General features: G+C 37.3%; 1 protein-coding gene across 2 annotated transcripts in view; it reads right to left on the reverse strand.

Moving 5' to 3' along the window:
- The window catches only part of TP53BP2 (tumor protein p53 binding protein 2), a 63,318-nt gene that overhangs the window by 24,855 nt on the left and 18,795 nt on the right, over positions 1 to 19,668 (reverse strand). The window contains exons 2-5 of one of the 2 annotated variants that reach the window (XM_044432715.1): positions 10,247 to 10,394; positions 4,540 to 4,653; positions 2,108 to 2,187; positions 532 to 633 (exon numbers count right to left, since the gene is read on the reverse strand). In XM_044432715.1, coding sequence (XP_044288650.1) covers positions 532 to 633; positions 2,108 to 2,187; positions 4,540 to 4,653; positions 10,247 to 10,394 — 444 coding nt within the window. Of the gene's footprint in view, positions 1 to 531; positions 634 to 2,107; positions 2,188 to 4,539; positions 4,654 to 10,246; positions 11,088 to 19,668 lie in introns of those variants that run through there. The other variant, XM_044432632.1, reaches the window with a different exon arrangement.

Here is a 19,668-nt window from a genome sequence, read left to right on the forward strand (position 1 = left end):
ACACTGAGTATTTTATTTGAAAGTAACCTTCAACACAATGTCTTTTTTTTCGGAGTTCAAAATGTTTTTGTTGCATGCAGAAATAAAAAATTGTTTTCTCTGTAGCAGTTCATTGATTTCATAAATGCAACACAATATAGTTTTTTATACATAGCATAAAGGTAAAAATGATATATGCAGTGTTATCTTCATTTTAGATGTCAAATGAGTTTTGTGGCTCCTGGTGTTTTCTTTTCTGTAGGAAACGGGTCCAAATGGCTCTTTGAGTGTTTAAGGTTGCTGATCCCTTAAACTATGCTTCCAAGGAACAAGGGCAGGGGTCAGCAACCCATGCAATCCTTAAACTACAGTTTGAAAACAACTGCGCTATATATGGTATGATAGTATGGTCAAATAATTTGACACAAAGGGTACTGAATTCAAATCTCAACTCTGCTGTGGATTCAGCAGATGATATTGGCCAAGGCATAGCTCTCAGCCTATAGCACTTTAACACTGAAGTTAGTTTTACAGAAACTTATTTCAACAAACCTTGTTAGCTAGCAATTGCTGTTGAGCCTCTATTTGTTGCTGTTGTCGTGATGCCATTTCCTGCAGTTCAGCCAGAGTCATATCCATCCGAGGAGCATTAATCTTCAATTATAAAAAAAAATCAAAATATGCCACAAACACTGTATTTTGTTAAAGTTCATACAACATATTTTCCACCTGGCTTCAGAAGTATAGAGCAGCCTCTGTACCAGAATAAATGGTGAAAGCAAATACTACTCAAAATTAATGGAGAAAAGGAAGACAGTTACGCTACTTTTATTCCAATGGACACTGACTAAATCACCAATGCAGAAGGTACCTAGAAGCCATCCATGTTCAATCCCCAGGCCAAGTTACCAGCATTCAGCCAACAACTCACATCAGCCCAGGGTATCTACCACCTGAAGCTAAGGACAAGATGACACCTCTTCCCAATTCCATGTGTAGAAAGCTGGATGAACTGCCATTTGAATTTCCCTTCCATATGGCCAAACTTATTATGCCTGAAGACAGCAGGCCAGTTTAAGCAAAGTGGGACAGACTGTGTAGCAGATGCAGTTCTGTCCTCAACAACATGAAAGGAACAGTGAGTCAGAAGGAACTTCCAGGGAGCTGCCATTGGTGGAATCCAGCATCTGCCACCAGAGACACTTCCCTCATTCTATAGTTGGTCTTGTGTCAATCCAACACATACTGACCTATTAAGTACCAAAAGCCAAGATGCACCACCCTAATAACAGGATTAAATAGAAAGCCATGAGGAAGATCTTTTTTATACTAAATATGTTGATCTTAAAGCAAAACCTTTCCACTGTAGTTTCCAAGAAGAACATTTTACTAGCTACAAGTCTAGTTACTCTTGCTAGCCCCCATGATTAAACATGAAAAGTTTGTATCCCTTTTATCAAATACCATTTTCTTAATTCCTGTGACAAAATAATGATTCAAGAAGCCTCCCAGATTACCACACTGACTATTTTAAGCAGCTTGTTCCTTTAGGTTAACTCTGAAGGAGCTGTGTAGCATAGACTTCTGACACTACACTGCATACTGTCTGTTTAACCAGGGGCTCCTCCAAGTACAACAGTAGTGCACACTCTTCCTATAGGAGATTGTTTTTTTTAAGAAAACACTGACAAGGGTGTTTTCTTTAAAAAAATCTTTGTAGCCAGTTTGGGATTTCTCAGTCTGGACTCCATGTAAAGTCTTTTACATTGTTATTTATTTTATATTGTTAATTTTATATTGTTATTTTTGAATTTTATTGTGTTGTAAGCCACCCCGAGGCTTCGGCAAGGGGCGGCATAGAAATGTTTTAATAATAATAATAATAATAATAATAATAATAATAATAATAATAATGATGATGATGTGAATACACAGACAGACAACGGCCGACTGCAGAGTGACAGATCTCTTTAGTTTTCTGTGACTGATGTAGTTGACATAAGGCAGATGTATAAAAACAACTAATCACAATAGTAGAACATGAACAATTCTCACTTCATGCTGAGTTGTTTTGAATTATAAATTTGTAAATTTGGTAGAATAAATTATTTGTAGTTAAGATACTTACTCCATTCTCTATTCTTCGTTCACCAGGCATTTTCACACCATTTCTCTTCAAGCTTGGATCCTGCAGTCGTGATCCACTGCCTTTATTAAGTACAAAGTGAAAGGAAAGATTAAACTTCTAAAAAATATTTTAGGGATTATTTTCAATATAACTTTTATGTTACGAGGTTGGAAAAAGAAAGAGAAGACTCAATTAGGTTTGCTGCTTCAGACTGTGTACAAAGTCATCCAACATCTGCAAGTCAATTTAACTGCAGTTGCAGCCCTGGCCATGTTTCTCCTAAAATGCTGCATGTGCAATAAAAGCATTAACCTTGTCTGATATGATGGGGACAGTAAAAGAGAAACAAAAGATAAACTTTCATGAAAATTCATGTAGACAAGCTGCAGAAATGGCAACAAGCCATGCCAGTGTTTTGCATAAACTCAGCTTTAATGGCACAATCAAAGAGTTTGACCTGTAAAAGCAGATACATTTTAACTTCCTTGCAATTTTGCACTCATCAACAGTTTTCAGCCACACATCCTAATCAAGCTAAATCGCTCTAAAGAGGGTTCTTTGACTAATTGCTACAGGAATGATATGCAAACAAAACTATCTAAGGAAGAGACTGAAATCTCAGGGTGTTTTCAAAAATACAGAGCTAAGTAAGTGGAATTGTGTGTTCTGAAATCAGTGGGACGTAACTACAGGGTAAAACACTTATCAGGCTGGAAAATGAACACTCATATACAGTTGAGTGTTTCCCTAGTAAAAGAAAGGGACTGCATTTTACAGTACCCTAGGCAAAGGATAAAGGATCTTCTGCCATAAACAAAGAAAGATGCCCTATATGTCTAGGATAAAATAGGTTGTACAAAGATTCAGTGTACCTTCTCCTGAACATATGGCTTTCAAACCAAATTTGTATGCAGGTACTGTCCCCAGGTTACAAACATCCAGGTTACAAACAACCATACTTACAAATGTGTGGACTGCCATAAACCCTATATGAATATTTCTAGAGAAAAGCTGTGGATATCTCTCAGGAACTATGTAGTCACTGATGATGTGGCACCAAATGCATTGCATCGTTTCCTAGGGATATTCACAGTTTTTCTCTAGAGATATTCATGGCTTTTCCCTAGAAACAGTAACTGCTATCTCTAGAGAATCACGCAAAGCATCTGGTGATGCATCCCTCAGTGGCCATGTAGTTCCCTAGAGATACATGGCTTTTTGTTCCACAACATCCAGACCCTAGACTCCAGCGGTAACCTCCCCTCCTTTCAGCAGCACAATGAAACCCTGACTCTCCAGCATCAGGTCCATCTCCATCAACAGTTAATATTCGGCTTAATGTGGTTTTTTAAATATTGTTTTCTTAAATTAGATAAAGTACAGAAAGAAGAAGAGTATAAGGGGACAAGTGAAATAGAATTGCCAAGGTTTCTTTAAAAAGTATAACCAATACATTCACAACCTGCAAATTTCCAAAGAGACCAAAAATTTCTATCTTTCTGTCAGTCAATACTCAGTGAAGCTCAGGAAAAGAATCATTATATACTTCTGTATACTGACAAATTTTCCAATCACTCCAAATCAATTATAAATCATTGACAATATTTTAACAAGCTTCCTTTTACATATTAATTATATGGGATATAAAAGAATTTCAATTTATTAAATTCTTCAGTCTTTTGTTTACATAATAAGTTAATTTTGCCATCACTGCATGCTCAGCCAACTTGTTTTTTCAGCTTTCAATTGTTGCACATTCTGGAGTTTTCCATTTAGAAGTAATTATAATTCTTGTTGCAGTTCTCATGTATTGGAATAACTCTGACATGTTCTTTGAAAAAGTCTCTACCATTATGTTCAAAAGCATATTCTTAGGACTCATATGAAACTCATTTTTAAAGTTTTTCTATTTCCGCATCAACTTCCAAAATCTTTTTCTTATGTCACAAATCCACCACATATGGTAGGAAGACTCATCTACTTTATTACATTTCCAACATAATGTTAGGGAAGTCTCATCTACTTTATTACATTTCCAACATAATGCTAGAGTTAATATTAACTCAAGAATGTTTTAAACTGTTTTAAGAACAGTTATTTTATTTGTTTTTAACAATACTGTATACCTATACACATACATAAAAATTCACTCTCTTTCCTCAGTACCTGTAGTTAGTTTATTATTACTGCATTATCAACATTATTGCAATGTTGCATTGTGTTCAAGATGTTCTAGTGAGTATGGAAGGGTTTCTTGAGAGTTTTATATGCATAGAAAGGTAAAATAAATGCATATATTAAGACAAACATTTGGCTTACTCGTGTGATCCATCTTACATACAAATATGAATTAAGGATGTTCTCAGGAAAGGAATTTGTTTGTATCCCGGGGACATGTTCATGGCACTTGTGAGGGAAATTTTAGCACTTACCATTTTCCCGATTAGGAGGGCGTTCATGGCGAAGAAAGAACCGAACCTCATTTCTCTGGACTCCATAGCGCTGCAAAAGATCCAGCATGCGCTCATTATCAGCTACAGGGCGCTCTGAAAAACAGAGAGCAAACTCAATATATCCTCTTTTATGTGCTTTTGACCCCAAGGTAATAAACCAAACTTATTTCCATGAAACACAACCAGTCGCCAAGGGCTCTTTTACATGGTATTCTGAAGATGGGAGTCCATAAGAATTTCCTATTCAAATATTTTACGTTTTATCCTCCAAATAAGAAATATGCCCAGAAATATGTCATTTTCTAATCAATCAAAACAAAACCATTATTAGAATATAAAGAAGAATAGGAAAAAATACTGAACAGCAGATAAGCCAAGTTATGTAGAAGCCTCCTGTGAAAATGAAATATTATCAAAACACCAGAGCTAATAAAGCAAGAAAGACTGAAACGTATAACATATAAGAAAACTAGCATTTAAGAGAACTTAACAAAATACAACAGCTATCACACTTTGGCCAAGTAAGAAACACAGAAATGTGTTGCTAAAATGCATACAAAGTTCTTTTTCTTTTGAATCTTCAAGCTACTGCCTTAGTTTATTCTATTAAATTAATTAGGATTAATTAATGAGAATCACATAGCAGATGGGTTTTGATGAAAGAACAGATCAGCTTCGGAGAACAGTTCACTGCTCTTTTCCTATTTGATACTTAACTTTCAGAATCAAAATATAATTTCACTTTAAAATACAGCTGTAGGTTTATTCAGGCCCTGCTTTCTGCCATCTGACTGATAGTCTGTACTGCCTATAACAGTATTCCATAAGCTGGCAACCTCTAGAAGTTTCATACCAACTCCCATCACCCCCAGACAGCATGGCCAATAGCCATGAATGCTGGGAGTTGTTATTCCAAACACCTGGAAGGCACCAAGTTTAGAAAGCAGGCTTACAGAGTGAAGCGTAAGCATCATCAGTCTTACCAAGCATGCATTAACAGTTTACCTATTTACGTTTTCCTGGGAGCTCTTCAATCCAAACCCTATGTTGCACAATTTTGGGACATAGGTATCTTAGTGAAATGTTTGAACTTAAGTGAAACTCTGCTCACACTGCAATTAGCCTTAGGATCCTCCACTGCTAGACATTTTCAACTAGCAGCTGCTGCTTTGTCTATTTCTACCCTATGCACTAAAGGAAGAGATCTCATACTCCAAACAGGATGCAGTCCTTTTTATTTATGATTACAGCAGCTAAAGTTCTCCAGTTCAAGCACTGCTGAGTCTGGCACCTTAATTCTTTCCAGGTTCTCAACCCTTACAGTTATAATGCTCTAGCTTTGGTGGCCTCATTTCTCTAGAAGTGTATGTAAGTCCTAGATTATCTTTCTGTATCTGGTGCCCTCTCTCTAGCGCTTTCCGTTCCTTCTCTGATACTCATCAGTCTTTTTATCTTCCCAAGCTTGAACAACTGGAGCAATAAAACACTGTTCCCAGTCTCCCCAAACTGGGGTGCCTCCCAAAAGCCACCTTTCACAAGACCTACCACAGGAGGTGCACACACAAGGAACTGGAAGACATGTGACCCAGACAGGAATAAAATGATTACATTTGTCCTCACAGTGATAGTCACCACAAGGGACTGAGACATTGCTGCAATTCTTCATCCTTGTAGGATGTCCCCTACAGTTTCAAGAAACCTTTTATTCTATTCTAATTCCCAGTATGGCAGGAGAAGGATGATAACTAGGCACCGAGATACGAGCACCAGGTCAAAAGATACGTTTGAGTAAGTATAACAGCTAAATAGACAGTGCTGTGATACACAATACCATTGTTTTATTGCTGATGTGTTGTTTCAACGGGTATAGAACAGAACTCTGGCTGTTAATTTGAAAAATGTAAAGTAAACAGAGGGGATGAAGCTATTGTTCAAACTGCTAGGCTACTTTGAGTTGTAAAGACCAAACCAATATATTTCTGATAAAAGGTGCATCACATGTAACACTAGCAGAACCAAGTCATACAAATTCTACTCATAGCAACCCACTGATACCCATGAATATTACAAAAACATTTTCTTCTTCACAAAAATGATATGCCAAACCTGACCTCATCATTACTAGCAGTTTTTTTAATCTTTAATCATAATCAAACAGCATTTCTTCCCTCAGGTACTTAACTCACTATATGTTTATACATTTAAAAGTGAAAGCAGTAAAGGCTTTTCATGCTGAATTCAGGAGAAGAAATGGAAGTTGTATAATTTTTACTATGACATCACCCACATGTCCTATTAAAGCCACACTTCCCATTTTACTGCATACCAGCTGTGGACAGGATGTAATAGATTATAATATATAAAAACAAGAACACAAGGTAATGGTTTATGATGGACAAGTGATGATAAGATTTGGGATGCTGTTATAAGCAATTGATGATTTACAGTGACAGTATTTTTGCGTTAATTAAATGCTTAATGACACTAGGAGACTCCACCCAAATCCTGCATGTGAATCTCACATTCTAACATTTAAATGTCGGTGTCCTTTTTAATCCCTCCTTCTGTAAGGTGTAGGTTTTTATGACATCTGAAATTATACAAATATGAAGTGTTTTGCTGTTCATTTTTAAAGGACAAGAAAAGTTCCCTATAGGAGAAAAAAAATCCGCAGCCATGTTGAAGCAATCCAGGAAGGAAATTTTCTGGAGTTACTGTCAAAACAGATTAGTTTTACAGTATAAGCAAGTAGGTCACTGTTACAGAAAAAGCAGCTTCCATGGTTATTTGTCTAGACAGCTAAACAGCTCATCTCCTAAATTAAAGGGAAGAAAGTACCTCTATAATTTGGAAAAAGGAGGTCTGGAAGAGGCTTAGAAGACTGTTTTATGGTGGATTTTAGTCAATACTCCAGTAAAAGCTAATTAATGTTAAGGGAATGTCTTTTGTGTTAGAATTTTCACTACATAACCTCCATGATTGCTTGCAATTTATAACCCAAAGCTATAAAGCACAAGTAGACTAAAATTTCTACAAACAACCTGCAGCCTAAGTACCAAGATTACAGAATTTTAAAGTTTAATGTAAAATCTTAGAATCCTGTTCCTGTCAATTACTGCACCAGAAAATTGATGTTTTGAACAAGGCAGAAAAACTGCTGCACTGTTGCCATTACCTGCTCTTCTGTGCCAGTAGGGCAAGATGACCAAGGTCAACATGCCAGCAGAGTACAGTAATCAGGTGCCACCATACTCAAGGAGCCAACACTGGTGAATGTGCAAAGAAACATTGTTTAAACTTGTTACACAGGAACAGAACTCAGTTTTAGCCTTCAGAGGGACAGCAATGGTTTTAGCCACTAGAAAATATTTGCAGCTGATACAGAAAATACTAGGTCACATACACCCATTTATCTTACACAAAATACTATTGTTGTCATCTTGGACTTACAGTGACCCTATGAATGAAAATTCTCCAAAATGTGCTATCCATGAAAGCGCTGTTCAGCTCTTCCAGGTTGTGGCTTCCTTTATGGAATCAATCCATCTCATATTTGGGCTTCCTTTTCTTCCTCTGCCTTTGACTTTCTTTAGCATGATGGTTTTCTTTACGGAGTTTTGACTTCTCGTGAAGTGCCCAAAGTATGACAGCTACAGCTTTGTCATATTTGATTCTAGACTTCACTTATATAAGATTCTATCAAAATTCTGCCAGCCAGAGAGTCATCAGACTTGTACATACCATAAAAATCAAGGGGTTTAAAAATATTTTAGATGCACGAGTTGAGGGGGGAAAGCATGGTTTTATATTAGCAGGGGATCTAATGTGCTTAGCTTGAGTATAAAGGGCCATATATTAATTTCAAAACCATTGCTGTCCCGCCACCAGAACAAATCTGACAGGCAACAAAATTTGGGGCTTATGTCCTGAATTTGAGCTGCCCCATTTCAAACTAAATTTCCTGACTCTATTCTCTTTCTTTGAGTAAAAAAGTAGTGTGAAAATAATGTTTGCAGTTGTCATTTATGGCAACTAGCTAAGAGGATCAGAACTAACATTGTTTATTAATAGGTATTGCTCTACTTGTCTACATAAATTTAGGTGATTATTTTATTTATTTATTTATTTATTTATTTATTTATTTATTTATTTATTAAAACATTTTTATGCCGCCCCATTCGCCGAAACCATGTATATACTATCTTTTATCAATGATTTCAAAGCAAAGCCTTACCAAGGAGGAGGAGGAGAAAATTCACTAACACAACATTTTAAATGGTTTTGCCTCATTTACAACCCCTGGAAGACTTAAGTGTTTTTATCTAGCACCTACAAAATGGAAAAATTGACAGCAAGTATCTCTCTTTGCATTTTCCCCTCTTTAATGTAAGCCCCACTTTCAATAGAGATGATATTTGAAGAAAGGCATGTTTCACTGGAGCCTTAACTTTTCCAAGACTTTAACACAACCTAAATTAAAGAGCATAGTTTATTGAAGAACTTAAAAGTGTTTAAAAACAAGTTTTTACAGCACAGTGAAGCTAGTGTTACCAAGTAGTTCTAAGTAGGAACTAATTATCTACAGTATATCCATCACTGTTATCTCTATGCATGGCTTTGTTTTAAAAGTGCAAGATGTGTTGAACTCTGTATCATTTCTTTATTTACACCAATACTAGGAAGTAGGAAAGAATTCTCTGAATTTTATAGAACTCAGTTTAAAAGAGGCTTAAATGTCATATGTATTTAAAACTCCCTTACACTATAAATACTGCTAATGTGGGACAGAAGCAGGAGAGAACAAATGAAAAATAACTGTACGTGAAAAATATCTCCACAGTAGTTTTTACATTTGCATTAAAGATGCAGAGGAACCATTGTAAAAACCTGATTTGCACATAACAAACAGCAGTTTAATTAACCATAATTGAATCATATGGTCCAATTATGGAATTAACTCTGCATTACTAACCCAGGGTGAGAATTTAACCCTCAAATAATCCATGGTGGGTGGGCTTGTACGACATGGCAATTCCCCAATTGCACTGATCCAGATTTGCATATTCAAACTGGACCTGGCACATACTTTAGCACATTGAAGGTTGAAAAACCCATGGTGAGGCTGTTGTGTCATACAAACCAGATTATGAAGTGTGAGTTGTTTAAACCATGGACTACAGTTTAAACAAATGTAAAGCAACAATTGTGTGTTCTTATTTGGCTAAAAAGTAGTAGGCAAGACAAGTTAAAAAAAATAAGCTTCTTAGATGTGAGTGCTACAAAGGCGCTTGGGATACATGAAGGGAGAAGGTGAAGAAGGGAAACCATCAAACTAGTGATTGAGTTGTAAATCATGGTTTGCAGACAACCCTAGGAAGGAAAACAAACCACAATTTAAATAAACGATAGGTTAGTGCTATGTGAGAACCAGGTCTTAAGTGTCTTCCACAAAAAATTCATAAGTTAAACAAGATGTCAGCCCAGGTTGACAGTGTGCAACTGATTCACCTAGTCCTTTTTCATTTCATGTTAACATAAAAGCAGGTACTATTAAAAAAAGCTGTACTACTTAAATATTCTACGAATTTGTGTGATTCTTCAAAGTTTTTAATTAACCATGGTGTTAAAATAAATGAAAGCAAATTTTCTAGATGGTTGCATGTTACAACAGCCATCTTTCACATACCTGAGCCACACCACACTTCAGCCAGATGACATTCAGTTTCACCAGGCTCTTTACACAAATCCACCACATCTCTGCAAGTGGTTTCTGGGGTAACTGGAACTTCAGTGAAGTGTTGTTCATTATTGCTGAGGTACACTGTAAGAAACATCTGGAAGAGATCAGAATATGCCATTAACTGTAAACTATGTGGAAGAAGTAATAACAACATTTGAGTTACCAAAACATTCTATATCATTACCTCAACTACACACAGATAACACTGGAGAAAGGCTTAATGTATTTTATCTCTGGTTTTCACTGAATCAAGATGAGATCCCTCCACAACTTTGATTCGTTAATTATCTTATTTGTATCAATGTAACTAGAATGAGGTCTTAATTCGTGAAAATTACTTCTTTCTCTAGCCTTATGCATTACTCACATACTTACAAAGTGGACCTGCACTTCTGGCCTCATCACCAAAATCATACTCCTAAGTTAGGTCTGTGGTACAAAGCTCCACCTTGCAGAATACCCTGCAACAGTATATATTTGGACTGTGTGGAGCTCCAATGCACAAACAGAATTTTCTGTTTAAACTTCTGCACTCAACACAGGAGGTCTGGGGACCCAGCTGACCCAGGAATGCAGTGTCATTCTGCAGTTAGGAGTAATTGGCTTACACCTAAATAATCTGTTGTGGAACACCTGTACAAAATGCAGCCGAGAACTTACAAAAAATTAGAGACAAAAAAACCTCAAAACCCAACAACCCAAAGATAGCTTACACATCCTGATCAATCATGTTACACTGCAAAAGAAATATAAAAATACTAATAGCTTTGAAGGAACTAAACCCTGAAAAACCTATACAGCTGTTCATTCCTACATTGATATAACTTTGGATAAAACAAAGCAATTTTTTTCCAAATGGCTTCATTAATTTAAAAACAAATGTGTATTTCTATGACCACCACCAACCCCCCCACCGCCGCTGCCAAACAAAACTAAATCTTATCACTAGTGAAGTTAAAACAGCTAGCAAAATCTTTATTGTTATTTAAGGCATATGTGAACATAGCAAATCTCTTGCTATCTAAAACTCTTGTAACTCTGGTAAGACCTATATAACATCCTCAATCCAAATGGAGCACAAGAACCTCCTTGCTGGGTTAAAAAAAAAGAGTCTATCTAGTTCCACATTCTATTTGATCAGGGGCCAACCAGCTGCATGAGGGAACCCATAAGGAGTTCATGAGTTCAACAGAACCCACTCACCCAAGTTCCCCAGCAACTTGTGTACATAGGCTTGCTCCCTCTGATAGTGAAGGAAGTACATGGACATTAAGTCAAGTAGCTATTGGCAGACTTATGCTTCAGGAACATGTCAATCTTGTGGAAGTGCTATCAACAAACTAAGCTAACTCCATTACTTACTCCTAATTCCAGATCTAGGTCAATTACAAGAGGTCCTAACTGTCTGGATATTACTATCCAACAACCCATCAATATAACACAATCAACTATTGCTTCTTTTAAAAGATATAAAATACAAGTCACTTAGAAAATCATACTGGAAACACAAAATTGTTGCGAAGTTTCACTCTTACCTAACCCTCTCTCTGCCTTGAAGCATTTGCACAAGATATGCATAAAACTTTCACATGAAGCTTCTAAGGAACACATCTTACAACTTCTCCACACAGCTTTATTCCAGCACTAAATTCCTCCTAGCTAGTCCCTCCTATATTTAAATTAAATTTACAACCTTGAAATTGCTGCATAACTTTGTGTACCTTATCTCAAAACATTTCCAACGTAATTTTAATGGATATTGTATTTTTCAGTAGACTACTTTCTGCAATTTGTTTGAGCTAGCTGTTTTCCCAATTTGGGTGGGGGGGATTGTGGCAGTCTTACCAGTTACCCTTCAGCTGGAAATTCACAAGCTATACTGATAATGTCTTCTGGAAATAAAATTAAATTTATATCTGATATTCAGATACAATAATTTCAACAACAGGTGTGATTTTCAGTGATTCTAAAAATCTAGGGAAACTGTATCCAGCTGTGAACTGATAATGACTAAGTAATTGCATTTATTCACTTTCAGGAGTTATCTGCAGAAGTTGCCAGATTCATGACTTCCAGAGGAAAAATGTCTTCAACAAGCATTACTGTGCTCCACTAGTTAACACTTCACTTGAAAAATGGTTTGTGGACAGGATATGAGTCCAATTTAATTGTATGGACATATCTTACACCTTCTCCTCTTCTCAACATCATCTGTTACACAATTTGATTTCAAATCTTGTATTCCTATTCCCTTCAACACCTTCCTGCCCACATGTCAATTACACACCTTACACATCACTGCTAAATATTGTCCTCTGTAGGGTAGAGCTCTCTAACACACCCTAAAGCCAGATGATAGGGTGTAAGGAGAAAAACAAGTGGACACAGGAAGGTGCAAATTAAAATGTGAAACACCCAACACTAAGCGTATTTCTTATTTGAGCTACTCTGTACAGGCATTATACTAAACTTTAATTTTCCAAGTTCCCTAACAATCTTGCCAGTTATTACAATTTTACTCTGTGCTATTGAAACTAATGCCATCTCATAATTTGCCAAGTGTTTAACGTATGTGTCCTGTTTTGTTATCTACAGTTTTGCTACTGTAAAAAGAAAATAAGATCTCATTAAAAAGCAACAAACAGTCTTGTGGCACACTGAAGACTGTCACATTTATTATGGTGTAAATTTTAATGGACTACAGATCAGATACATAAAATATTGCCGTATTCAAGCCACAGAAGAAAGAACTAGACTTCTTGATAAACTATAGTGGGAGCTATTTTGCATTGAACTCAGTCTCTGAGATTCCTTTAAGAATTGTTATGTGCCATCAAGTCATATCTATGAATGGATGCCCTCCAACCTGCCCTGTCCTTGAAAGAGCTTCTCAGCAATTGTAAAGTCAAGCCACTGGCTTCTTTAATTGAACCAATCCATCTCATATTTGCTCTTCTTCTGCTAGACTTTCCCAAGCATGAGGCTGGAGGACTTACTGTCTTCTCCATTAAGTTGGCCTTTTCATGATGTGACCAAAGTATGACATCCTCAGTTTTTGTCATTTTTGCTTCCAGGGAAACTTCTGATTGATTTGATATAAAACCTACTTGTTTGCCTTTCTGTTGGTCCAAGGTATTCTCTAAGGTGTCCTCCAGTCCCATGTTTCAAATATGCCAATTTTCCTTCTGTCAGCTTTCTTCAATGTCCACTTACACCATCCATATAGTGATCAGAAATGCAATAGTGTGGATGATTCTGTCCTTATACTTGATTATGTTTTCTACTTTCTTCATTACTGTCTTTCCAAATCTCAGTCTTCTTCTAAAATATTGACTGCAATCTCCATTTGAAATGATGACTGAGTCAGGGTATGGAAAAATTTTTCATACTTTTAATATCGTCATTATTGAGATTAAAGTTCCGTGATTCTTCTGTAGTCACGATTTTGTCTTCTGTAGTCATGATTTTTGTTCAGTTCCCCCTCTTGGATGCACACCTTAGTGCGGTGATGGGGTTTGAGACCATTCTGCCTTGGGCGATTCTGCTAAGAGACTGGTTTAGTGAGACAGTCTGGCCTCCTTTGCTCTCAGACTGGCATTGCTCTCAGTTTCTCTGACATTCTCAAACCCCATCAGGAATTATCAGACGATAATGGATCTCTCTTGATGGGGGCAAGGATGTAGTGGAAGGCAACAATGATGGGGGATCTTTCACAGGTAATCACAGTGATCTTCAAAGTAGCTCTGAGTAGCAATGTGTAGAAGACAATGTTAAACCACTTCTGTACCTTCTTACCTTGAAAATCCTATGATGAAGTAGTCCAAAATGAAACAAGATATAGTGCCAGAAAATGAGACACCCCATCCCCCAGGCTGAAAGACATTCAACAAGCTACTGGGAAAGAGCAAAAAACAAGTATGAATAGTACTGTCACTAATATTGCAACTAGATCAAAGCCAAAAGGAAGTCTAGTGGCTGACATGAATAGAAGTGAAACGAAAGTCCAGTACTACACAACAGATATCATTGGTACATGGAATGTGAAAACTATAAATCAAGGTAAACTGAAAACTGTAAAAAAAAAAGAAATGGAACTGTTACACATTGAACTACTTGGTGTGAGTGAGCTAATGTAGACTGGAATGGGGCATTTTCAGTCAGACAAACACAAAATGTTTTACTCCAGAAATGAAAAACTCAGAAGAAATGGAGTAGCTCTGATACTGATGCAACGTGTAGCACAGGCAGAAAGGAGCTATAGTGAAAAATCCAGCCAAACAATATCAATCAGAATTAATGGAAAACCTATCAGCATAACCATCATTAAAGTCTATGCTCCAACAATAGATGCTGAAGAAAAAGAATTTGAACACTTCTATGCAGGTGTTCAAGAAGAATTTGATAATACACCAAAACAAGAAATGCTGATAATCCTAAGGGACCAGAATGCAAAAGTAGAAAACAAAGCATGATCAAATGATATGGGAGCACTTGGCCTAGAGGTAAGAAACAAAGGAGGGAGGAGAACTCATAGAATTCTGTCAAGCCAACAATCTCATCACAAACACATACTTCAAGAAATTGCTCAGATGATTTTTATACATGGATATCAGCAGATGTCCACCAAAAATCAAACATATTATATAACTCGATAGGGAAGACAGAGAAGCTGTATTCTTGCTGCCAAAACAAGACTGAAAGCAAGTTGCAGTAGTGACCAAGAATTTTTAATATTAAAGTGAAAAACACAGCTCACAGAAACATAGTGCCAAAATATAACTTCAATAACATAACTGACAAAATCCACATAAAGAACAGATACGTACTACTTATGTTAAGTTTCCATGAGCCAGAAAAACTGTGGACTGAAACCAGATACTGTATTAGGGAAGAATGCCAAAAGACAATTCCTGTACCAAATAGAAAGAAAGAGCCTAGATGGATGGCAAACGAAAAACAATTGTTTTTCGGGCAGGCAAGAAGCAAAATAGTGACTGAAATAGCATCAGAATCTAGAATGCAACCTTTCAGTGACTATCACACAGAGACAAACAAAACTTTTACAGTACCAGTACAAAGAAACAGAAGAGAGAAACAAAAGAAGAAAAAAACAAGAGACTCTTCCAGAAAATCCAAGAAATCAAAGGGAAATTCAAACCTAGATTAGCAATACTGAAAGACAAACAAGGTACTATCTGACCAAGAGAAAATAAAGAGAAGGTGGAGACAATATACAGGACAACTGTACAAAAGACTAGGCAGAGCTTTCCTTTGGAGAAAAAAAATGATAATGATAAAAAATGAGGCTGTCATACTTTGACTACATCATGAGAAGGCAGGTCTCACTGAAGAAAACAATCATGTTAGGGAAAATTGAAGGCAGAAGACAAAAAGAAAGACCAAATATGACATGGAATGAATCCATATGGAAATCACAGTCTTGAACTTGGAAGAGCCAAATAGAGCAGTCAGAAACAGGGAATTTTGGGAATTCATAGAGTCGCCATAGGTCAAACACAACTTGATGGCACATAACAACATAAAAAACAGGTGGAAGGAGGACAGGCTCCTTCAAGGAGATATTATGAGTCTGCAATATCAGAAATTGAAGCAGCTCTGAAAGGAATTGGAAGGAATAAAGCACCTGGAGTAGATAGCATACCAACAAAACTATTCCAAGTTGCAGAGACTGAATCAGTCCAAATACTAACAAGAATATGCCAGCAAATATGGAAAAGAAAACAATGGCCCCACAGATTGGAAATGTTCAATATACATTCCAATGCCCAAGAAAGGAGATGCAAAAGAATGCAGCAACCATAGGACCAGTGCAGTAATTTCCCAAGTAAGCAAAGAAACACCAAGTGCTGCAACAAAGAAAATTACCATATATGGAATGAGAAATGTCTGACGCTCAAGTTGGATTCTAACCGGATGGGACAGCTAATACCCTAGAAGCCAGAAACAAGATTCAAGGTAATACGGATAGGTTGGGAGTGCTGGGCTGAAAACAACAGAATGAAATTCAAAAGGGACAAATGCCAAGTTCGGCACCTAGGAAAAAGAAACCAAATGCATTGTTACAAGATGGGGAATACCTGACACAACAATACTGCAACTGCGAAGGATCTTTGAATTGTTGTGGATCACAAGCTGAATATGAGTCAACACTGTGATATGGTTCCAAAAGAGCCAGTGCTATTTTAGGCTGCATTAATAAAAGTATTACTTCCAAGTCCTGTGAAGTACTAGCTCCTCTTTACACGGTGCTAGATACGCCTCATCTGCAATACTGTGTCCAGTTCTAGACACCACAGTTGCAGACAAGCAGACAAGCTGGAAAGGGTTCAGAGGAGGACTTACATAGATGATCCAGGGATTGGAAACAAAGCCCTATCTATGAGGAGAGACTGAAAGAACTGGGCATATTTAGCCCCAAGAAGCGAAGACTGAGGGAAGATACAATAGCACTGTTTAAATACTAGAAAGGTTGTCACAAAGAGGACGGACAAGATCTCTTCTCCTTCATCCCAGAGTACAGGACATAGAATAAAGGGCCCAAATTACAGGAAGCCAGGTTTTGGCTGAACATCAGGAAGAACTTCCTGTTAGAGCAGTACAACAATGGAATCAATTATCTAGGGAGCTGGTGGGCTCTCCCACATTAGAAGCATTCAAGATGCAACTGGAGAGCCATCTGAGAGGGATTCCGCTTTAACTTGGATTCCTGCACTCAGCGGGGGACCAGACCCAGGGGCCCTCTGGCTACTTCCACTATTCTATTCTATAAAAACATAGAAACAGAGCGAGTCAGAAGGGGTCTCCTGGGTCATCTAGCTGGCTCTGCTCATGACATGCCCACCATGAGCATGTCTAGCCCATCCTTGAACACCCTCACCGATGGGGCCTCAACCATCTCCCATGAAAGCTCATTCCATACCCTCAGGGTCCTAACTGTCAGGAAGTATTTCCTAGAGTCCAAATTAAACCTTGGTTCCCTGAGCTTTGCTCCATTGGAGCACGTCGTGCCCTCCTCTGCAGGGGAGAACAGGTCTCTACCCACCTCCGTGTGACACCCCCTCACATACCTGTATGTCGCCAACAGATCCCCTCAGAGTCTCCTCTACTCCAGGCTGAAAAGACCCAATTCCCTCAAGTCTTGTCTCAGATGGCTTTCCCTGCAATCCGGCCACCGTCCTTGTGGCCCTATGCTACACTGACTCTAACCTGGCTATATCCTTCCTGTAAGGAGGGGCCCAGAACTGAACACAATACTCCAGCTGCGGGAGCACCAGAGTCGTATAGAGTGGTAGTAATACCTCTCTCGATCGAGAAGCCACGCTTCTGGCTATGCACATAGAAAGTGTTCTATGATTCTATGAAAAGGAATAGGCACTCAAGATCATCTGGCAAATATATGTTGGCTACTGGAGCACAAAAGGAATATCAAAAGAGAATCAGTTTATGCTTTATGGACTACAGCAAAGTCTTTGACTGTGTGGACCATAAGAAACTATGGATGATCCTGAAAGAAATGGATGTGCCTCAGCACTTGATTATTCTGATATGTAACTTATACTGTGGACAAGAAGCTACTGTTAGGTGAGAATATAGAGAAACAGAATTGTTTCCTATAGGCAAAGACATCAAACAATGTTTCTCTCCTTATCTATTCAATCTGTACAAAGAACATATTATAAGAAAAGCTGGATTAGAATCAGGGGAAGGAGTGAAAATTGGCAGAAGACATTTCAATCATTTAAGATTCAGATGACACCATTGTACTGGCAGAAAGCAGCAATGACTTGAAATGACTCCTGATGAAAGTGAAAGAAAAAGTGCAAAAGCAGAACTGCAATGGACATTAAGATATCAACAATCACAACTGACAAAGAATTTACTGTTAACAATGAAGAAATACAAGTTTTTTTTATATGATGGCTCAGTCATCAATTCTAACTGAGTCAAGAAATTCGAAGACGACTGAGACTTGAAAGGGCAGCAATGAAGGAACTAGAAAGAATCATCAAATGTAGGAACATCTCACTGGGGACCAAACCCAAGATCATGCACACCATTGTATTCTCAATCTCTACATATGGGTGTGAAAGCTGGACAGTGAAGAAACCTGACAGGAAGAACATCGATTCATTCGGACCATGGTACCAGAAGAAAGCTTTATGAATATTGAAAATAGAAAGCCAAAAAATAGTCCTAGATTAAATCAAGTCAAAGCTTTCCCTAGAAGCAAATATGACAAAACTGAGGCTGTCATACTTTGGACACATCATGAGAAGGCAAGACTCACTGGAGAAGACAACCATTATTATCACTATTATGAGTATTATTATATTGCATTTATAATCTGCCTTTCTTCCTCCTGCAAGGAACTCAAGGCAGCTTACAAGTTTCTCCACCTCTCTCTCTTATCTTCACTGCAACAACAGCCACCTGTAAGACAGATGAGGCTGAGAATCTATGATTTACAACCCAGAGGAGTTCAAACTCTCAGAAGTCCTGTCCAGCACTCTTAACCACTACACTGAACTGGCTTATCTACACATTAAAACCATATACATGCCCATGATTAGACATTAAATGCAATGTTATTTTGCTATTATGCAGTTCGAAGTGGCATGCATGGCCCTCTGCATGCATTTCCTAGTTTGGCTAAAAAAATGAGGTCACCCATGGGATTTATGGATAAGTTGGAATTTGAATGAGGGTATTGCCTGCTATTTCCTAATGCATATTCACTGAAGTATGTAACAGTAAAAACCATCTTTGGCTTATTTAATTATATTTGGTTAATCAATTAATATTTTTCATATATGTTAATCTATATAAAATTTTCAAAATCTTCTTTTGAGAGATCTTGTGTTGTCCAGATACTCTTAATGAAAAACACCAATTAGGCAACTTCAAATAATAAAATAAAAACCAGAATTTTCCTTATTCACATTTGAATTCAAAGTAGACCCATTGGCATAAAACTTGAAGGCATAATTTAGTACAGTGACCATTTTACCAAGAATATATTTAATTGAATAATATCTTTAGAAGTGCAAAAAATCCTACTCACACAGTAACTTCTCAAGCTCACATAACAAGAGTACATCACACATTACACTATACACACATTTTTTCATATGCAAAGATGATACCCACGTATGAAAGTTGCCTTTTGTGAAGCAACCACGATCACATCTGATAAGATGACTTTGGTTTCCCTACATAGTTTATATCTTTCAGAAATCTGAACAAGTGCTACTTAAAATATTGACAAAAGTTTCAGTAGTGTAAAGCAAAATACATGAGATAAATGAGTTGAAGCCACTGATGGTTGGTTATTAATTGCAATATTTTGA

Source organism: Varanus komodoensis, unplaced genomic scaffold (assembly GCF_004798865.1).
Source record: "Varanus komodoensis strain SLA01 unplaced genomic scaffold, ASM479886v1 scaffold1, whole genome shotgun sequence".
NCBI classification, from domain to species: domain Eukaryota; kingdom Metazoa; phylum Chordata; class Lepidosauria; order Squamata; family Varanidae; genus Varanus; species Varanus komodoensis.